This window comes from Pinus tabuliformis, chromosome 5_1, assembly GCF_031772625.1.
Source record: "Pinus tabuliformis cultivar Carrire ecotype Pingquan chromosome 5_1, CPIR1, whole genome shotgun sequence".
Classification (NCBI taxonomy): domain Eukaryota; kingdom Viridiplantae; phylum Streptophyta; class Pinopsida; order Pinales; family Pinaceae; genus Pinus; species Pinus tabuliformis.
This window is the reverse complement of record NC_142305.1, coordinates 449,786,345-449,806,416: the sequence shown is the minus strand read 5'-3', so window position 1 is coordinate 449,806,416 and position 20,072 is coordinate 449,786,345. Positions and strand designations below refer to the sequence as shown.

At 39.1% G+C, this 20,072-nt stretch overlaps 1 protein-coding gene across 2 annotated transcripts in view; it reads left to right on the top strand.

The window, feature by feature from the left end:
* Nucleotides 1-19,585, top strand: part of LOC149165429 (uncharacterized) — a 127,014-nt gene extending 107,429 nt beyond the window's left edge. For both annotated transcript variants that reach the window (XM_089432302.1, XM_089432303.1), the window contains one exon: nucleotides 18,882-19,585. In XM_089432302.1, the coding sequence (XP_089288428.1) occupies nucleotides 18,882-18,917 (36 nt within the window). In that variant the 3' untranslated portion in view covers nucleotides 18,918-19,585. The remainder of the gene's footprint in view (nucleotides 1-18,881) is intronic.
* Nucleotides 19,586-20,072: the final 487 nt, after the last annotated feature.

Here is a 20,072-nt window from a genome sequence, read left to right as displayed (position 1 = left end):
GGATCATGCACTAAAATAATTCCTAAACACACTTTTACATCGGACTTGATAAACACTAGGACTCACCTAAAACCTTGTCAACTAATTCCACCCTAGCTGTGGGGTTTAAGATGGAAGAAAAACTCTGTTGATTATTTGTGTTTACAAACACACATAATTCAGGGAGGTTAAAAAACTTTATAGGATGAAATCCTTTGCCAAAATCAGAGGCTTACCTAGGTGTTGTTACATAATTAAATGGTCATACTAGCATCATTTACAATAAACTTTGCAGAAATTGGGTTTTACAATGATGAATGATGGCAACTGATGACTTTGATCTTCAAAAATTTTTCTCCACTTCTTTGTACTTTGATTCCCGAGTTGTTGACAAAGTGTGGTCAATAGGACGCATAAGGGCGACACATATATACTCAACCCAAAAATGAATTGGTGGTTCAACTATCTTTGGGAATTTGGTGTTAGATCTTTTGGACCAGTGTGGGTGTGAATTCACTAGGAGCTCTTTGCCTATGTTAGACCACTAAATTTTGCTGTCCGTTTACGTAGGTGTTACTAGCTTGGAAAGCAAAGATTGTAGCACAATGAGCATCAACTACATGTATTATGTCTTGTGCGTCACAGGTTGCATCAACCCTTTGCATGATTTCATCTATATCACATTCAACATCAAACTTTTGGATAGAATTATTTGTATCATTTGTTGCATCAATCTTTTCTAGTAGCTCCTTTGTCTTACAACTTGCTCCAACATTTTGGATGAGTTCATCGATATCACAAATTGCATGGATCTTTTTGTATGGGACCCTCTGTGTGACAAATTGCATTGACTATGGCTATAGATGTTGCATCAAGCATCTCATCAATTTGATCTTTTCCTTTCTCTTATTTTTATTTGAAGTGCCTCAATCAATTGATCCTTCATATCTAGCTCACTTTGAAGATCATTTACTGATTGTAGTGTGTCAACCATGTGATCAACCGTGTTTTGTTTATGATGTAAGCCCTAATCAAGTGCTTTAATTTGATTTTGTAATTCATGGTTGTAGTCAGGCAAATTTTTTATTTCTTGAGAGGCGTTTGGTAAATGCTTTCCTACTTTAACCATTTTTCTCACACTCGCTTGTCACAGTCACTTGCACTCTGTTTCTTTCACATGCCATTGGCTTGATTTTAAGTCACCTTAGGATGTTGGGTACTACCAATTATGCACCCGAAAGCGATTTTTACAATGATTTGATAATGAGAGTGACTTGACTGGTGAGCTCCTTATTCAATTTTAGATAGGTCTTGATGGTAATTTTCACAATAAAATTCTAAGACTTATCATTCAATTTTTACAAATCAACTAGCACCTTAATGGTTCAAAAGACTAAAGTATTTGACATTGACAATGCTTCACACCTTATTCCTCCATGTGCATCGTGACAATTTGCAATTAAATGCCAAAAACAAGACAACAACAAATGTACGAATCGAAGAAATCATACACAATGACAAGTGTCCTTAGACCTCGTTATTCAATTTTGGGGTGGTATATGATAGTGGAAAAATTATGATTTTATTATGATATTGTAATGTCCTAAGGTATTTTTTTGCCCTAGGGTTCCTCTGTTTGCTAGGGTTATCTTAAATCCACAAGATCATACAACAACAATATTAATTTATTCAATAGTGTACAACATTGAAAATTCACAAAATTTCCATGGTAATAAATATCTCCAGCAGTGATATTATTCTAAGAATAGATTCCATCAACCATTAAAACATAATCTTGATTTCAAGATCAATATTTAGTGCTTCAACCAATTTCACTATGACTATTGTAATTTAATTTGTTTTCTAAAATCTGGCAGCCAATAATGTACTATAACAACTCATTGTCTACTTGTTGCTATCAAGGGAGGCATGTAGCAGTCCTGGCCAATTCCATGAATCCAACTGTCCATTTCTGCCTTGCTTGAGTTAGTGTTTGTTGTTCCAAACTTGGTCTCACCAAGGATCCGACAACCTGTCTTTACTCTTACAAGTCTGCGGCTTGAATTTTGGTTTGGAACGTTGCGAATGCCTACGACACTGTGGCTGTCTGCAGCACTACAGATATCGGCGGCTGCCTTGGGATACCCCAATTCATCCAATCAACGAGTAATAAATTTGCTTGGAATGCTACTAGTTTTGTTGGTCCAGATAGAGCTGTTTAGTGCCCAAATCCATGATTTTCCAAGACAAATTATAACAGAAAATGAATGGAGAATGATGGACTACTAGGGTGGAATCTTTCACTACATAAATTAGTAGAAAGAAGGGGTCTTAAAACCCTCAAAGCCATAGCTTAAGAAAGAAGATATATTTGATCCAAAATGATTCCAACTCTCCTCTATTTATTGATTCCCTCACAGGGTTTCTCAAATGTGAGGGGTTGCAAGTGCAACCCCCAATTTGGGCTTTTTTCCCCTAGCCGACCCAAAATTTAACCAATGTTGCCCCAAACATTGGATAAATGGGGTTTCCCCTCCATTATCAAGACAATAGCCTAGGGGATAATTAATTAAATAATTCTGTCTTCTCTATGGAAATTAATTAGAAAGGGACATTACAGTCCCCCCCTTCCTGACATTGTTTGTCCCCAAGAAATTGCAAGTTTGGGTGCTACAAAAGTTGCCCTCCTACTTTCCAGAATGAGGACTTCTCATTTTTCAACTCCATTTACAAATCAACAATTCTATGTTCGTATGGGTCAGTCTCCTTTTGCACATTTGATCCCGTTCCATTCTCCATTTCGTTTGTGTGGTTCGTTTGGTTGGATCCCCCTTAGGCTATTCCATCCCCCTTGGGTTTAATCTCCTTTTGCACATCCTTAAGACAAGCCTTGAGAATTTTTGACTCTCTCTACGACTACCAATTTCTGTTTTGTACTATCTAGAGTAAGTGCATACTGTTGACCAACTTCAGCAACCCTTCTCATTTGATCCAAGAGAACCCTCACCTGTTCTTCAAGACGTATAATCTTTTGTTTATATGACTCGACTGAAGCACTAGCTTATTGTAATTGCTTTGTTTTCTTCCTTATTTTAATAAGAAGAGAACTTTAACCCTGCTTTGCCTTCATACATTTTGATACACACCTATTATTGTACTCACCTCTCTGTTAGCTGCTGAAGTAATTGTTGATTTTGAGTTTGCATATCTTCATAAGCTTGCCTAGTAGTCTCAATCTCAGCTATATTGGCTTCTACTTCATTTTTAGCTTTCATAGCTTCAACGAGTCCTAATACGTGCTTCTTTGCATCATCAAGCTTTTGCTTTGAGTCAGCGAACTCAACTTTATCAACAACAAGTCTTTGTTGGTAGATTGCCTTAGCTTCATTCGTTGTTTTGAATTGCAATTCCAAACTGTGTACATTGATGGCCTAGTTTAACTTATGCACCTGTGCCCAATCCTTACCTTTTGCCTGCCTTGCTTCCATGACATCCAAGTCCATGTAATTCTATTGTGATGTATAGGATCCTTCTATATACAACAAATTATGATTATGAGAAGTTGTAATCCTAACGTTATGTATCCTCATACAATAGTAATCCGAGGCTGATCATTGAATATGTTGTGCTCGATAACAGTTGACCTGTCCCAAGAACGAGTGCCCATTCCTGGCTTAATTGCATAGCATTCTTGTTGTCCGTACATTATAGATTTGTCTGCACACCGATTCCATCCATGAAGAGAACTGTGAACAGGATTCCGACCCTCCTCAGCTTGTCTTTGCCATCCAAAGGCACCATTATGGGCAGGGTTCCCATCTTCATTGCCCCACATATGATATGGAATTCTAGCATGAACCATATCTATTAGGGGCTTCTGTCCTCTAAAAAAAGGTTGACTTGCATGCTGTTGTATGATATTATGGAAGACTCCAGGTGGATGTTCACTCGAGTGATGGTGAAATGGAATAGAAAGGTTACTTGACCCAGGTCCTTGAGCGTCTGAATTTCAATTTCTCATTAGCTCATTGAACTTACCTCTAGTAAAAGAGGCACTAGTGTTGCAATTAGCTCTTCCTTGATCCTTAGAACTATGCCCCTCTTCACAATCATCATCATTTGGACACAAAACAAAAGGATTGTCAATCCTTGGTCCAAAAGGTCGAACATGAAAAGGTGTACATTATTGTACAGGAGGTCCATCTGACCTAGAATTTGAGGTAAAATGAAAGCATCTTGGCTTAGTAATAGTCATGTTATATGAGTGATAAGAAGTTTTAGGCCTTTTATTAGACACTAAGAAATGGCCCAAAGTGAAAAACTGTTTGGAATAAAGATCAATACCAGAAGCATCACCTAGTAGCCCAGTAACTGTCGAGTCTATGGCATGCATTGATGGAGTTTTGGAGAACCTATCACCTTTTGAATCATTCAAGTGAGAGCTCCAAACTCTGTTTGTATTGCAAACCCTATTTCTATTTTGAGACCTACAACTACAGTCTTCATTGGCCTTGAAAACAATTACAGACTCTTTACCTCTCATTTTATTTGGATGATATGAATGTGGTCCTCATCTATCTGAATCCCCGACATGATCTATAGTTCTCCCTGTCCTTGTCTCTCCTCGCATACAAGTGTTGGGATGTAGAATTGGCACCTTTTTACACTTATCTTCCTTACCTTTTCTTAATAGTTTGACTCTCAAAGCCATACATTATCAGTCTGACAATCATCATTAACTAAAGTATGGTTCCTTTTTGTATGTCATCCTTATTACTTATTTTTGCTCATAATTTGACATAGAGGCTAACTGCTTTAGACAATTTTAACAATAAATTGCCAAAGGAATGTTACAGGCTCTATGGCTTGTTGAGGTGCTGTTATAGTAATGAAGATCGATTTGGAAAGATACTCGGTCAATATATATAGGGCTTCAACCCATTGCCAAGCACCAACTTGGTCTTCTGTAAGGCTCCAACCTCTAGGGCACCAACCCTGTCTTGTCAAGGCACCAACCTTCGATTTAGGAGCACCAACTCCAAGGAAACCAATCCTTCCAATTCTGAGGCACCAACCCCAAGGGCTCCGACCCTATCTTGTCAAGGCACTAACCTTGTCTTGCTCGAGGCTCCAACCTTCCGGGCACCAACCCTCTGGGCTCCAACCCTCTGCTATATTTTGTCTAGATATGTTTGATAGTAATTCTCTGCTCCCAAAATCTTCTTCACTGAATTCTATCAATCTATAGCTTCACTGCTACATCAATGACAACTTGTCTTCATATGAAGGAGTCTTCACAACTCTTCGTATTGCCCAAACAGAGTTTGCAGAAGTTACCTCATGATGATTTTAAATAATCGTCATGATCTCCAACAATGTCTCCAAATCTACTGATGCTTTTCATCAAGATATCTTTGATAAGTTGCGCTAAGCCCTCAATGTCTGCACAAAGGCAATTCTCTGTTTTCAATTCTTTGTTCTTTACTGTTGTGGTAACTGTTTCAGGAGTGATTACTTCTCACTGTTCTTGCTGTCGCGATCTCTTACTCCCGAAAAACAAATTCACAAACGCTTCAATGTTGTTGCTGGCTACAGCTCCCTTCAAACGATGTCAGTTGAAACTTGATTTTTCCTTCAAAGATCTGTTTTTCAGGTTGCGTTCTGTACTTGATTAATTCATCACTGGTTCAAGCCTTTCAAAGGTTAACCTAGTCAATAGAGTTGCTTGTCCTTCGGCTTCCTTCTTTCTTGCCGGACCTTCGATTTTCCCTTCTCGTTCGATCCTCAGCTTCCTCTATTCCTTCAAGTTCACGAGTTGTGAACTGTTACTTCTTCTCTCTGTAATCGATGGCCGAATCACCAACCCCAAGGGCTCCGACCCTATCTTGTCAAGGCACTAACCTTGTCTTGCTCGAGGCTCCAACTTTCCGGGCACCAACCCTCTGGGCTCCAACCCTCTGCTATATTTTTTCTAGATATGTTTGATAGTAATTCTCTGCTCCCAAAATCTTCTTCACTGAATTCTATCAATCTATAGCTTCACTGCTACATCAATGACAACTTGTCTTCATATGAAGGAGTCTTCACAACTCTTCGTATTGCCCAAACAGAGTCTGCAGAAGTTACCTCATGATGATTTTAAATAATCGTCATGATCTCCAACAATGTCTCCAAATCTACTGATGCTTTTCATCAAGATATCTTTGATAAGTTGTGCTAAGCCCTCAATGTCTGCACAAAGGCAATTCTCTGTTTTCAATTCTTTGTTCTTTACTGTTGTGGTAACTGTTTCAGGAGTGATTACTTCTCACTGTTCTTGCTGTCGCGATCTCTTACTCCCGAAAAACAAATTCACAAACGCTTCAATGTTGTTGCTGGCTACAGCTCCCTTCAAACGATGTCAGTTGAAACTTGATTTTTCCTTCAAAGATCTGTTTTTCAGGTTGCGTTCTGTACTTGATTAATTCATCACTGGTTCAAGCCTTTCAAAGGTTAACCTAGTCAATAGAGTTGCTTGTCCTTCGGCTTCCTTCTTTCTTGCCGGACCTTCGATTTTCCCTTCTCGTTCGATCCTCAGCTTCCTCTATTCCTTCAAGTTCACGAGTTGTGAACTATTACTTCTTCTCTCTGTAATCGATGGCCGAATCACCTACCTCTAGTGAAGCGTTTCAACTTGTATATATATATAAGTTTTGCCAATAAATGAAACGACACGTTCATTGGTGGAGGGGCCCACTTGTGTGCGAGGTGGTATATTAAAATATATCGGAGGGCCTTTTTAATATTCAACCAATCATAGACTTGTTATTCACGGAAATTACATAGCAACATAGCAAAAACCATACTATGATGGATAATGGGTGGTCCCACTTGCCATGTCATCACCTTGCCCCTGCAATCGCAACCTTCATGAAAACCAGAGGTCTAACAAGTTATGGACATGCTCTATCTTCCGATATAACATAGCCGATGCCCCTTCTTCGACGGAGCATATGCGATATTCAATAGCTGTTTTTGATAGGCAAATCGGGTCCATAATATTATCACAATCGGCAGTCCGGGGTCCACTCTATCACAATCGACATTTCATAAGACTCATGCAATTGCACATGTATGAAAATCTACATTAATAGAGGTCCCCACACGCCACATCATAGTTTTAATGGCAATCACAACTTTCGGAGGATTAGACATAACATAGTCAATTCCCCTACGGGGCGGATGTGATATAATAATAAACAGTCGTTAATAAGTTCGTCGGGTCCACAACCTCTATCGCAATCGGCGGTTTGGCTGTGTCAACCCTTAAGACTTGCAATATAACTCCCGATCAGGCGAACACGATATTGCATAAAGGTGTATTCTAATGGAGATGTCGGGTCCACATATTATATCACAATCAATGTTTTAACATTACATCCCTTTAAGCCTTGTGATATGAAAATTCCAATAGGCGGATGCGATATTACATTAGGGTGTTTTATAATGGAGCAATCGGGTCCATAGTACATATCGCAATCGCAAATTTTCAATGTGACACGTAATAAAGCCACCGATACAATTCCTTCGATGCGCTTGTGTACTTTTGTTGAAAGGTTTCTACGGTTTGTTTCTTAGATTGGGTTCTTAGCTCCTTCGATAACACTGTTTATACTGCTCTCCGATGTGTTCCTCTTTGCTTCTAGATGGTTTCCAATGACCTGTTCCTCTTACTCTTTGGCTTCATGATGGCTCGCGATAAACTGCTTCCGATGAACTCTTCCAATAACTCTTCTTTGACTGCTCCTGTTCTTGACTTCCAATGGCTTCCCTTCTTGGGTCTACTGCTTTTATTCTGTTTGTATATATGTATTTAATCCACTTGGGTCATCCATCTATAAAACTTTCATCATTATGAGCATTATGATCAACGGGCGTCAATAGGTAACATCATGTATCAAAGAATTTTCCATCACAAACATTGCTATATTGACATCAATGACAACCTAGATTAACAATTTGTGGACAATGTAGCTGGTCTAGTTGAAACAGTTAGGATTCTTAATTGACAATTCATTGCAATATTAGACAAGCTATTGCAACTTGTTTTCAACTAGGGTTATTTGTTAAAAGACAATTACTGTATATTCTTGGTTCAAATCACACGTGAATCGAGAGATTCTCATGGTTATCTTGTCTTTTGAAAATAGGAATGTATTTTGTAATTATAAAAGAATGTACTCTCTGCTCGCGAGGCACACATAGAAGATAATAGAGGGAGTACTGACATTGTAATCACGTACTATAATTTTTCGTTAATGGAAATTTCTACCATCCGTGGTTGCATACCTTTCTTTTGAGTAGCTTGTGTGTTGTATAATTTACCTGCCCTTGCTAGGAAGGGCCCTCCTTCTTAGCAGGGATCACTAGTTAGAGAGGTACTGTAGCAGTGTGTTTATTTCCTATTAGTTATGATTCATGTGTGATTTACTGTTACTTTTACAATCTTGTTCATGCATCAAGTGGTTGTAAAATTCTAATCTTTGTTATTGTGTAACAACATAGGTCTTGGACTAGTCCCTTCATTAGTGTGGTGTTTATTTGATTTTTGTTACAACTCTTGTTTTTTTGTTTTATTCAATGTGTATTTCAACGATTGCTTGAGTGTTGATGGTTTCCAAGAGTGTTGTTTCTTCAAATTGGAGTGATTGTGTGATAGAGTGAGTTTTCATTTGCAATGTGTGTCTTTCCTTTTTGAAAGTGTGAGTGAGAGTTGGAGTGTAACAACAAGTGTGTTTTGATTGCTGAGAGTGACATTACAATGATTGGTTTGAGGTTTTATGAGTGTTAGTTGGCAATTGTTCTTGCATATACTTTGCGTGATAGCCTTGAAATAAAAAGCCTACCCGGATTGAAAATTAATGGGAGAGTTGGATCAATTGTTCAATTAATGGGAGAGTTGGATCACAGGGGTTCACAGTAGCAAAAGAATTTTCCTGCTGTTTTATTTTTCTAGGGTTTGAGTATTTGATTTGGAAGTTGTTAGAATAGTGTATCAACAAGGTTGAGATTTGAAGACTGGTTGGAGGGTACATCCAACTACGGTACTTGGAAGGAGATGATAGCATGCATGTTGATGGAGAATGGGATTTGAGAGTTTGCAGATCAGAAACTCACCCCTCCTATCGATGCTGCACAACATGCTATCCATAACCAAAACGGTGTAAAAGCTAGGGGGTAGTGCTTTTTGGGGTGAAGGATCATGTGATCCTTTATCTTTCCGGAAATAAATTAGTTACGAAAATACGAAAGGCTTTAACTAATCTATACTAGAGTGATAACGCAATAGAAAAATGGTGTTGAGGGAAATGCTGAAGAGCACCAAGGTTTCCAAGCAGAGACAATAACATCTTATCTCACCTGTTGCACACATATTCGTGATGAGTTGGTTGCATTTGGGGAGGCTGTGTCAAGTGAGGAGCTTGTGACAATGACCTTGAGTGGCTTCACAAAGCCAAGGTATTACTTCATTAAGGGTATTGTGGCATGAGAGAAGCTTCTAGATTGGGAGAGGTTGTGAGATGACTTCATCCAGGAGGAGATTTGAGAGGAATGTCTACATGGTGGCCAATAGAAACGTGATGATTAGAACCTTGCCCTTGTGAGTCAGGCAATGAAGGGCAAAGGGAAGCCCAAGAAGAATGCGAGTGGGGAAGCTACTTCATATGATGGGAAGGAGGAGGACATGAGTAAAGTTAAGTGCTTTGCATTTCACAAATTTGGCCACCATGCAGTGTTGATTTCTGGTAGCATCGAATAGGCTTAGGCACATGTATTCCAAAGAACCTAGAAAGCGTTCTGAGAAATTCCACCCAGAAACAGTTTTATGGAGCTTGGCAATAATGCCAAGTGTGCAGTAGAGGGTGTTGGGACTATCCAATTTTAGCTAGAGTCAGGAGAACCTTTAGAGGTCACAAAAGTATTGTATGTTCCGAGGTTGAGTAAGAACCTTATAGTAGTCTAAGCCATGGAGGATAAGAGGTATGATGTTTACTTTCGAGATGGATAGGTAGTTGTCAAGTCGAGATATTCCAATTCGAGCACAGATCGGGTGATTGGGAGGACAGAAGGGAAATTATACATGCTGAAGGGTCAGCTGTCACGTCCCTTGGTTCATGATAGTGATGACTTATGTGAGTTGTGGCATGGGTGGATGGCACATTTACATCATAGGGCTTTGCCTTTATCGCTGGAGGTTGTCACTGGTCTTCTTGAGTTTAGAGTAGAGCAGTGTGATGTTTGCAAAGGATGTGCACTTGGCAAGTATGCCAAGATTGCTTTCCCAAATAGTGATTCTAGGTCCAAAGTGTAGTGGGTTCTAGTACATTGTCCAATATTAGTAGGGTCTTGGAATGGGTATTGTTGAATTTTGTAGCTATGGTCGGTCTTCACAATGTATGATCTGTATTTGTAAAGAGAATATAAATTATATTTGTGACAAACGAAAATTTTATTTAGCATGTTCTTCATGCTTGTGAGAAAAGAAAATTATTTCTTCCAAGGCATGTTCTTCATGGCATTTTTCAAAAGCAAGGCATGTTCTTCATGGCCTTTTTCAAAAGCAAGAAATTGAATTGTTAAATTTGGATTTAGACACCACAAGATGTCAAGTCGGCCTCCCTAGTGATGAAGTCGGCTCAGCCCTTAGGGGCACCCATTCAGACCCTTTCCAATGCTGTAAATTAGCCATTTGACTTCCTGCAAAGACACAAATTCAGATCTCACAAGATACTTATATTCTTTATATGGAGAAGACAAGAAGGTTGAGATGAGAAAATGTCCGCTAAAGAGTTAGAAGAAGAAGGCACCTCACGTAAGGTCTTTGATAGGTACGAGTTCTGTGTGAAGATAAGTCCAAGATTCTTCTGCGATTACAGTTTGAGATTTTGTGATTCTAGTTCGAATTTTTGTGGTGCAAGTGCGAGCCTCTGTGGTTTATATTTGAGCGTTTGTTCGAGGTATTTCTTTGGTGTTAGATTGAGAGGCTTCTGTGGAATGGTTCAAGATTTCAGTGGTATAGTCCAAGCTTCCTTGTGGTACAGTTCGAGATCTTCTGTGGTATATAGTTTGACATATTTTTGTGTAACAGTCTGAGTTTCTTGCTCTAGCCTAAGTTCTTGTGGTATGATTGTGATCTTTTGTGGGAGAAGGTCTAAATTTTGGCCTCCATTACAGACTTTTGTGGACAAGTGAAAGAGGTTGGACTTGACATCTTGTGGTTGTCTTGTGGAAAGCATCTTGTTGCTTACTGTGACCTTGACCTTGACTTTGATGTATCTCTTGTTGAACTAAATATTTCTCTAAGAAGGTTGTTGGGTTTTCCCCCAAGTGGGTTCCTAGGGTAAACATTGTGTCTCTCTTGTGCATTGTGATCTCTGCTGCTTCACTATTTTTATGGTTGAATTTTTGAATGTATAATTGCTTAATGATACATTGAAGTGCTAAATAAACATCTACATCATTGGAAGTAATTAACAAGTTTTAGAAATAAGTGCTTGTATAATTTTCACTCAAAAAATCAACAGGTACAACTATTATGAGACATTTATAGATGATTGTTCCAAGAGGACTTGCATCTATTTCATGAAGACCAATGATGAGATCTTCATTCGGTGCTACGATTTCAAAGCTCATGAAAAATCAGATTGGGAAGAAGATCAATGTCCTTAGGTCAGACAAAAGCGGTGCGTATACCTTTAATGAGTTCAAGGAATTTTGCAGAAAGGAAAGCATTAAGAAAAGTTGACAGTTCCTTTCAACCCACAATAGAATGGAGTTGTTGAGAGGAAAACAAGGTCGTCATCGTGGTTACTAAAGCCATGATCCATGATCAAGATTTGGGCATGTTCCTGTGGGCAAAAGAATGCAATACAACAATCTATATTTAGAACAGGAGTTCTCACAAGGTCTTGGGGGACAAGACTCTTGAGGAGGTGTTGATAGGAGTGAAATTGGAGGTGGGGCATTTCTATATCTTTGGGTGTCCAATGTATATCCATGTACCATCAGAGAAGAGGACAAAGTTGGAGCTCTCAGGACAAATGGAATTTTTGTTGGGTATAGTGAGACTTCCAAGGCATTTAGGGTGTGCTTTCCATCGCAAGGGAAGACTGTGGTGAGCAGGGATGTGAGATTTGATCATGAGTGATAGGATCTAAAGGTTGAGAGGCCAACAACTCCAACAATAGGTACTTAGTCTTTAGATTAGGAGGAGGTGCAGAAGGCACCTTCTAGTTTTGCTAAGAGGAGACCGAGATGGCTTAAGTAGACGTTCAGGAGCATGTGGAGGCTCCTAGGAGGACTTTAAGGGAGAGTAGACCACCACAAAAGTTTTCTAGCTACATGGCACTTACGAGTAAAATAAGTGATTCCAAGCCTTCTAGCTTTGAGTAGGTAGTAGATCAACCGACTTGGAGGGATGCCATGATGGAAGATTATTCTTCAATTATGAAGAATGATGTATGGCATATTGTGCCTAGGCTAGAGGGGTAATCAATGGTCAGTTTGTGATGGATCTTCAATACCAAACATGAAGTGCAAAGCTAGGTTCATGGCAAGAGGGTTCTCCTAGGAGGATGGAGTGGATTATGAGGAGACATTTGATCCAATCACGATATCCATGTACCATCAGAGAAGAAGACAAAGTTGGAGCTCTCAGGACAAAAGGGAATTTTTGTTGGGTATAGGGAGACTTCCAAGGCATATAGGGTGTGCGTTCCATCACAAGGGAAGACTGTGGCAAGTAGGGATGTGAGATTTGATCATGAGTGACAGGCTCTGAAGGTTGAGAGGCCAACAACTCCAACAGTAGGTACTTAGTCTTTAGATCATGAGGAGCAGGAGGCACCTTCTAGTTTTGCTTGGAGGAGACCGAGATGGCTTAAGTAGACTCAGAGACGTTTAGGAGCATGTGGAGGCTCCTATGAGGACTTTCAGGGAGAGTAGGCCACCACAAAAGTTTTCCAGCTACATGGCACTTACGAGTAAAATTAGTGATTCCAAGCCTTGTAGCTTTGAGGAGGTAGTAGATCAACCGACTTTGAGGGATGCCATCATCCATGATGGAAGATTATTCTTCAATTATGAAGAATGATGTATGGGATATTGTGCCTAGGCTAGAGGGGTAATCAATGGTTAGTTTGTGATGGATCTTCAATACCAAACATGAAGTGCAAGGCTAGGTTCATGGCAAGAGGGTTCTCTTAGGAGGATGGAGTGGATTATGAGGAGACATTTGATCCAATCACCATATGCAATTCTATCAGGGCTATTATGTCTATTACTTCAGAGATGGGGTGGATGATACATCTGATGGATGTGAAGACAACCTTTGTCAATGGTGTGATTAAGGAAGAGGTGTATATTGACTAGGTTAGGGTTTTGAGGTGCATGTGAGGGATTTCGTGCATGCGGGTTGAAGAAGGTGCTACATGGTCTCAAACAAGCACTTAGAGCATGGTACTCAAGGATCGATGGGTATATGCTAGGCATGGGCTTCATTAGAGTGAGGTGAATCCCAATCTATACTACATACTAGTTGGTGATCATCCACTTATTTAGGTATTGGATGTGGATGACCTCTTTCTCACAGGGTTAGAGAAGCTCATAGAGATGTGTAAGAGAGACTTGGTTGCAGAGTTCGAGATAGAAATCTTGATGACACACTACTTTTAAGGATTGAAGGTGTGGCAACAAACATGTGAGATATGCCTTTGACAAAAGAAGTATGCTGTTGAAATCCTGAAGAGATTTGGGTGGTGGATTGCAAGCCTATGTCGACACCGATGATTACGAACTCCGAGGAAGTTGAATGCTTTTGAGTTTGAGTTGGTAGCCAAGCATGTGCTAAGGTATCTACGAGGTACAATGGAGTATGGGCTTCGATACGTGAGGGATGGTGGAGTGAAATTAGTGGGCTATATATACTTACATTGGGTTGGGAGTGTAGTTGACAAGAAGAGCATCTCTGGGTGCTGTTTTAGTTTGGGGCCAACAATATTCTCATGGTTCAGTAGGAAACAGTTTTTTGCAGCACACTTAGTTCAACAAAGGCAAAGTATATGGCAACTAGCTTGGCGAGTTGCAAGGCCATCTAGCTTTCACAAGATGCTCACATGGTTATTTGGTATTTACTTGGATTTGAAGGTGATTCAATGTCACAATCAGACATGCATTGAACTTTTGGGAATCTAATGTTTTATGATAGGTCCAAGTACATAGAGATTACATGCCACTTCGTCAGAGACATGGTCTAGAGGGGAGTTGTGAAGCTTTAGTTCATATCCATAGATGAGAAGGTTGTAAATATTCTCATCAAGCCCCTGGTGAAGGGGAGGTTTGTTTTCTACAGAGATAAGCTGGGCGTGGTGTAGAATACCTTCCTAGCTAGGAGGGAGTATTGATGTTATAGATTGGATAGGTGCTTTTGCATAGGCAAGGTGTCAAGTATGCAGAAGATATTACACTGCCTCTTTAGGTTCTCGCTCATGAGTAAGTGACTTTTAAGGAAAAATACATTAATAGTTCATGAATTAATGTTGACTTTTGAGCTAAGTTTCTAAGGATAAATAATTTAATTATTTAATTGGTCTAGATTTGATCTCAACCGTTGATCTCAAGTGAGGCTTAAGATCTAATCCTAGCCATCCATCACTTAAGAGATCGAGGGTTTGAGATCTAGCTCAATGAGAAATTATAAAAGAAGCCTAAAGGAGAGTTGAAGACACATTTTATTCTTGGGAGAGTGATTTTTTTCTCAAGTGAAACCCAAGACTGATAAAAGGTGAAAAGTGTGCAGCTACAAGAATTTTGGAGCACTGGTTTGTAGGTTGAGTGCACAAGAGGGCCAAGATTTGTTTGTGGAGGAGGCCAAGGGTGTGCCATATGGAGGAGGCCGAGATTTGTGAGGCTTAGGTCTAGCAGCCAGGCCATGAGATTGGCAATGCCGTGAGGGTTTATGCCAGAGTTGGGAGGAGGCCAAGTTGCTACAGGTGGGCTGAATTGGGAAAAACAACCCGCACAAGTGCAAACCGTATTTCTGATGGGGCTGAGTTGCTGGGTTCCATTGCTGTATTTTCTGTGTATTCTCTGTGGGTTGATTTCCTTGTTAAAAACTTAAATGAGGCCATAATTTTCCTGAGTAATAGAAAGTGAAGTAGAATTTGTTGGGCATATATTTCTGCTATGTTTTGTAACTGTTTTTCCATTTTGCTGCTGCAAATTTTATTTAAAGTTGAAATACAAGTGTATTTATTTTCAGTAGTTTTCAGAAGAGTATTTTACTGGGTGAAACATTTTTCTGGGTTTAAAATAAATTGCTAAGAAAATGAAATCAAATCTGGTATTGGAAAATTAACATTTTGGACTCTAGAGGCCATTTAGAGCCTTGCTGATTATGTATTTTGTTTCAGATATGTATTTCACATAGTTCCATTTTGATATATTCACCCTTACACGGTCTGTATTATCAACATACTTTGCATATTTTGTTTCTGATGGTTTGAAATCTATACTGGATATTTTTCTTTTAAATTTTTAAATTTTATGTATTTTATAGTAAACTAAGTCAAACTTTAAACTAGTTTGATTTTGATCCAAGCTCCAGCAGACTCTAAGCTGGTTCTGATTCCAAGTCTGGGTTTTAGAACTTTGGCACACACACATACACCTTCAAGCCTCGAGAGGGTGGGGGTGGTATTTCCCATGGGGTTTCCTCCCCCTAGGATATTCCATCCCCTTTATAGCAGCCATTCATTTGCTTTCTTGACATTGTGAAGGAATTTCCCTGTGTCTGTAGTTGTGTCCACTTGTAACAGTAGTCAGGATAATGATGGTCTTCACAAAATGGATGGATGGGAAATTTTTTTCATTACCATAGATTCCTTGCTCAGTGAGACATTTGCCACATGTTGCAGTGTCCGACATCAAGCTTTCTTGGTGGTGACAACTCACATTGACTCGACTTCTTCTTTGAGAAGTTGCTCTCTGAGTTTCCATGTTGTTTCAATTCATGGCTGAAGAAAACTTTCCTGAGATTATCTTGACAGAAGTCTTTTTTACCTGAGGTTTGCAATATCCTCATTGTCCAATCACCTAAGTGAAAGTTAGCAGGGGTTGGAGCCGGTAAGTTTGGAAGTCTCTTTTCTTGGCGGTGACAACTCACATTGACTCAACTTGACTCTTTCCTTTAGAAGTTGCTTTCTGAGTTTCCATTTCGTTTCAATTGATGGTTAAAGAGAACTCTCCTTGGATTATCTACACATAAGTCCTATTTACCTGTGGTTTGCCATATCCTCAATGTCCAATCAACTAAGTAATAATTATCAGGGGATTTAAGCTGGTAAGTTGACAGTCTCTTTTGGTTTAGACCAACAGGACATCTAAACCAAAAGAGACTGTACATCCTTCCCATTAGGCGTGCTGCTCCACTGAGATGCAATCCACTGGATAAAATTAAACATATTTCTCCAGTTGCTTTTCTGGGAAATTAGAGATTGCAACGTAGTAAATTTGTTTCAAATATAGGGATGGCTGGCCTAACAAGCTCCTTGCCATCTGCTTTTCATCAGGTTCAGTATCCATGAATGGATGTAGATATATTTGGTAATGCATTTTCCCTAATCTACAACCCTCTTCACTCAAAATTCGTTGCTTATATCCTCAAACATGAGGTCTAGGCAATGTTGCAATGCATGTGGTCTTGAAAATGGTTGGGTGTTTATATCCTCCAACAGCATATTGGTGACAAGATAGTTGGAAGCATTCAGTGATGCCTTAAATAATGACAAGCATATTTCACATGATCTGGATGCAAAATACCATCCATCTTTTTTTTTTGATGTAGGGTTTTTATAAACATGAATTGGAGCAATATATCAAAAGGAATTCCTAACGGAAGGGTCATTGGAGGTGGCTTCAAAACTAGGGTTTCTACCTCCACTTTCACTGGCGGGAATCTGTACCCTGCTCCGTATGTATTAATCCGTTTTTTGGGTCTTTTCTGCATGAACATCCTTAGTAGATGCTTGCGTTTATTATCTAACATCATTTGAACATCATGGGATGGTGTAACTTGCCATGGATGCCCGCTTAATGTGGTGTCAATCTATGTATCTCCTTCTTTGAGTTCCTTTACAACATTTGTGTATTTTTTTCCATCAACTTGATCACAGTGCGTCCTTGTAGGGTCTTCTGTGTTCTTTGGGGTGTTGATTTTGGGTAGCATCGGATGTGCTCTAGCTCCGAAATTTTGTGGAGGGGCTAGAATACATAAGATCTCCAAGACTTAGAAATTGTTTGGTTAAATTCCACCCGGATTGTGAGTTGTTAAAATAATTAATATTTTTAACGGGGTTCGTAAGTCTAAACCTAGTAAAATAAAAATATTAATGGGTATTAATAAAAATATGGGTGAGAAGCCTCTAAGAGACGAGGATCAAGCCCGTTTTAATCTTAGCCCTTGATTAGGGACTTAATCTTGGCCGTTGATTCATCAACAAGAAAAGTATAAGAGGAGGCTTGAGGGTCAGTTGGATAGTTGATCAAATCAGTTCGATTTTTCTGGGGTGTGGTTTGCTGAGAAAATAAAACCAGTGATCTGAGTTGCAGTGAGAGGGGCAGAAGCAGAGATTTGGATCGGAAAGGAGTTCCAAGTCAAAGAGTACCGGGCAGAGAGGCAGCGCAAAGGCCTACGCAGCCCAGGAAGGGGCTCATGCAGTGCTGACGCAGGCCAAGAGGGTCTCTTGCAGTGGCAGTGCATGATATTTGTCAGAAGTTCGAGATTTTGCTGGAGAAGTGAGGTTCTGAGCCGGGAGGGTTGAACAACAGTTTTCCTCCAACAAATCGATCCAATAGAAGGGGTGACACAGTGTCCTAGAGGCAAGACGCTGGCCCAAGCAGTGATTGCGCTGGGATTTCGCAGTGTTTGCCGGAGTTAGGTCACTCAGTGGATCAGTGGTGACTTGGAGAACGAGGTAAACCCTTGTATGTATTTCTTGCTGCCGTGATTTCTTTGTAAAGGCTAGCCGGTGTGAGAGACAACCTGTTGTACTCAGATTCTGCTTGCTTAATAATACAAACCCTCTATCTGCTGCACCGACTTTCCTGCATTGTGTTTTTCAGGGGACATGTCTAAAAATAACGGTGTCCCGTTTGTGTTTGTCTCATTTATCATTTCAGTTTATGATCTATATGTCAGTGTAGTCTGTAGTAGTGTTTTTCATCACTGTCTATAAATTAAATTATTTGTTGAATGAAATAACAAGTAGGAGATGCTAAACGAGCGACTGCAGTAGGATTTCTGTTTCTAAAGATTCAGAAATTTTCACACGGGGCTATGATAGTGTCTCAGCAGCAAAAGTGCAATTGCAAAACATATCCAATCAACAATTTATGAGAAAAATAACAAGGGTTTGAAATATTATTGATTTACGTTTTGAATGGGCATCAGGCCCATGTTCTGTCTTTCATCACTCTGCTGAATCAATTTTAGTTTTAGTTTTGATTTTTATTTATGATTACTATTATTATTAGTAAATATCAATATCCTTATTGTGATCAGTTACGGCATGTCATCGCATCAGGCCCATCTGCTGTCATTCATCACTCTGTTGAATCAATTTTAGTTTTGATTTTATTTATTTATTATTATTACCGGTAGTAAATATCATTGCTTGAAATTTCATTGAAATGAATGCTGTAATGAATAACTCCTTTGTTAGTTTGAAAGAAGTCAATTTTTCTTTGAGACCTATTTCTGAATTATGGAGCCTTTGATCTTGGTCCTATTTATGAATTTCTGTCTGTGACCAACTTTGAGTTGATTTTTAACTGAGAATAAATACGTTCATTGTTATTGTATGCAGAGTACAAGGCTGTTGGAAGGACCTGAAAGTGTATGACATGTAAAGAACCGATTGATCCAGAGGATGTCCTATCTACTTTTCCCTAAAGTTGAAGATGTACAGTTGTATTATATTCATCTATTTGTATCTCTGAAATTGTTGCTGTGTAATACATGATTAACTTGTAATAAATCTGTCGCAAGTTTGAACTAAATCTCTATCTTGCATCGTGGGGTAACGTGAAATCTATAACAAACAACTTTCTTGGGCCTTTACGAGTAATTTGCATTTGGTAGTTCCCATGCGTACCATGAGCGGTGGTGGTTTGATAAGTTAATGCCAAGTTGATATCACGCGAAAAACAATTGGTTAGAGGCATATAGTTTCTACATTTTTCAACGGCACTTCGAGAACAATCGCAAGGAGTTATGTTATTTTTGAGTCGGATTATATTGGGAATAAACATAATTGAAATGGAAGTTCTTGTCCTAAGGTGGTAAGCGTAATCATTGTTTTTGTCACAAGGACTCTTTTAGTAATGACTGAGAATTCTTACCAATTTTTTGTGGGTAACCTTGCCATTTTGAACTATCAAGGTCCTCTATGAACAAATCCTTTTTTAGAGTCTATTCATTTTGAATTGAACAGCTCAGATAGGCAAAAAAAGTATTTGCCATGTGTTGTATTCTGCAGAGGAATATGATTATTTGGAGATTATTTCCACATACCCTCGTTGTTTCTACTATTAACTCTAAAACTCTGTTTAGATATCTTATGTGCAGATCATTCTCTTCTTTGCTGATGAAGGTTTCAACGGGAAATTGTAGATATAGTAAATACAGTAGCTATTGTGCAGACACTTTTGAGAAGTCCATGCCTTTTATAATGGCCATATAGTACACTTCGATAACAGAAATGACCATTTGTCCAAACGATATATACTGACAAAATTAAGGGATAACTTTGTTAGAACCATTCAACTCGGCTATTTAATATAGTATTTAATCTTCTCAAATAGTTATTAATGGATAATAAATCAGTGGCACCAAGTCCATCAGGTTGTGGTCTAGTTATCAGTTAAGAATAACTGTGTACGTGAACTAGGTTCTATCCTATGTGGGCTTTCTCCTTATCCAAGTAATGTATTTATGATGGAGGAGGAAAAAGATGCTCTGCCGAAGGTTTGATTTGCACAAAAAGAGAAAAATAGTG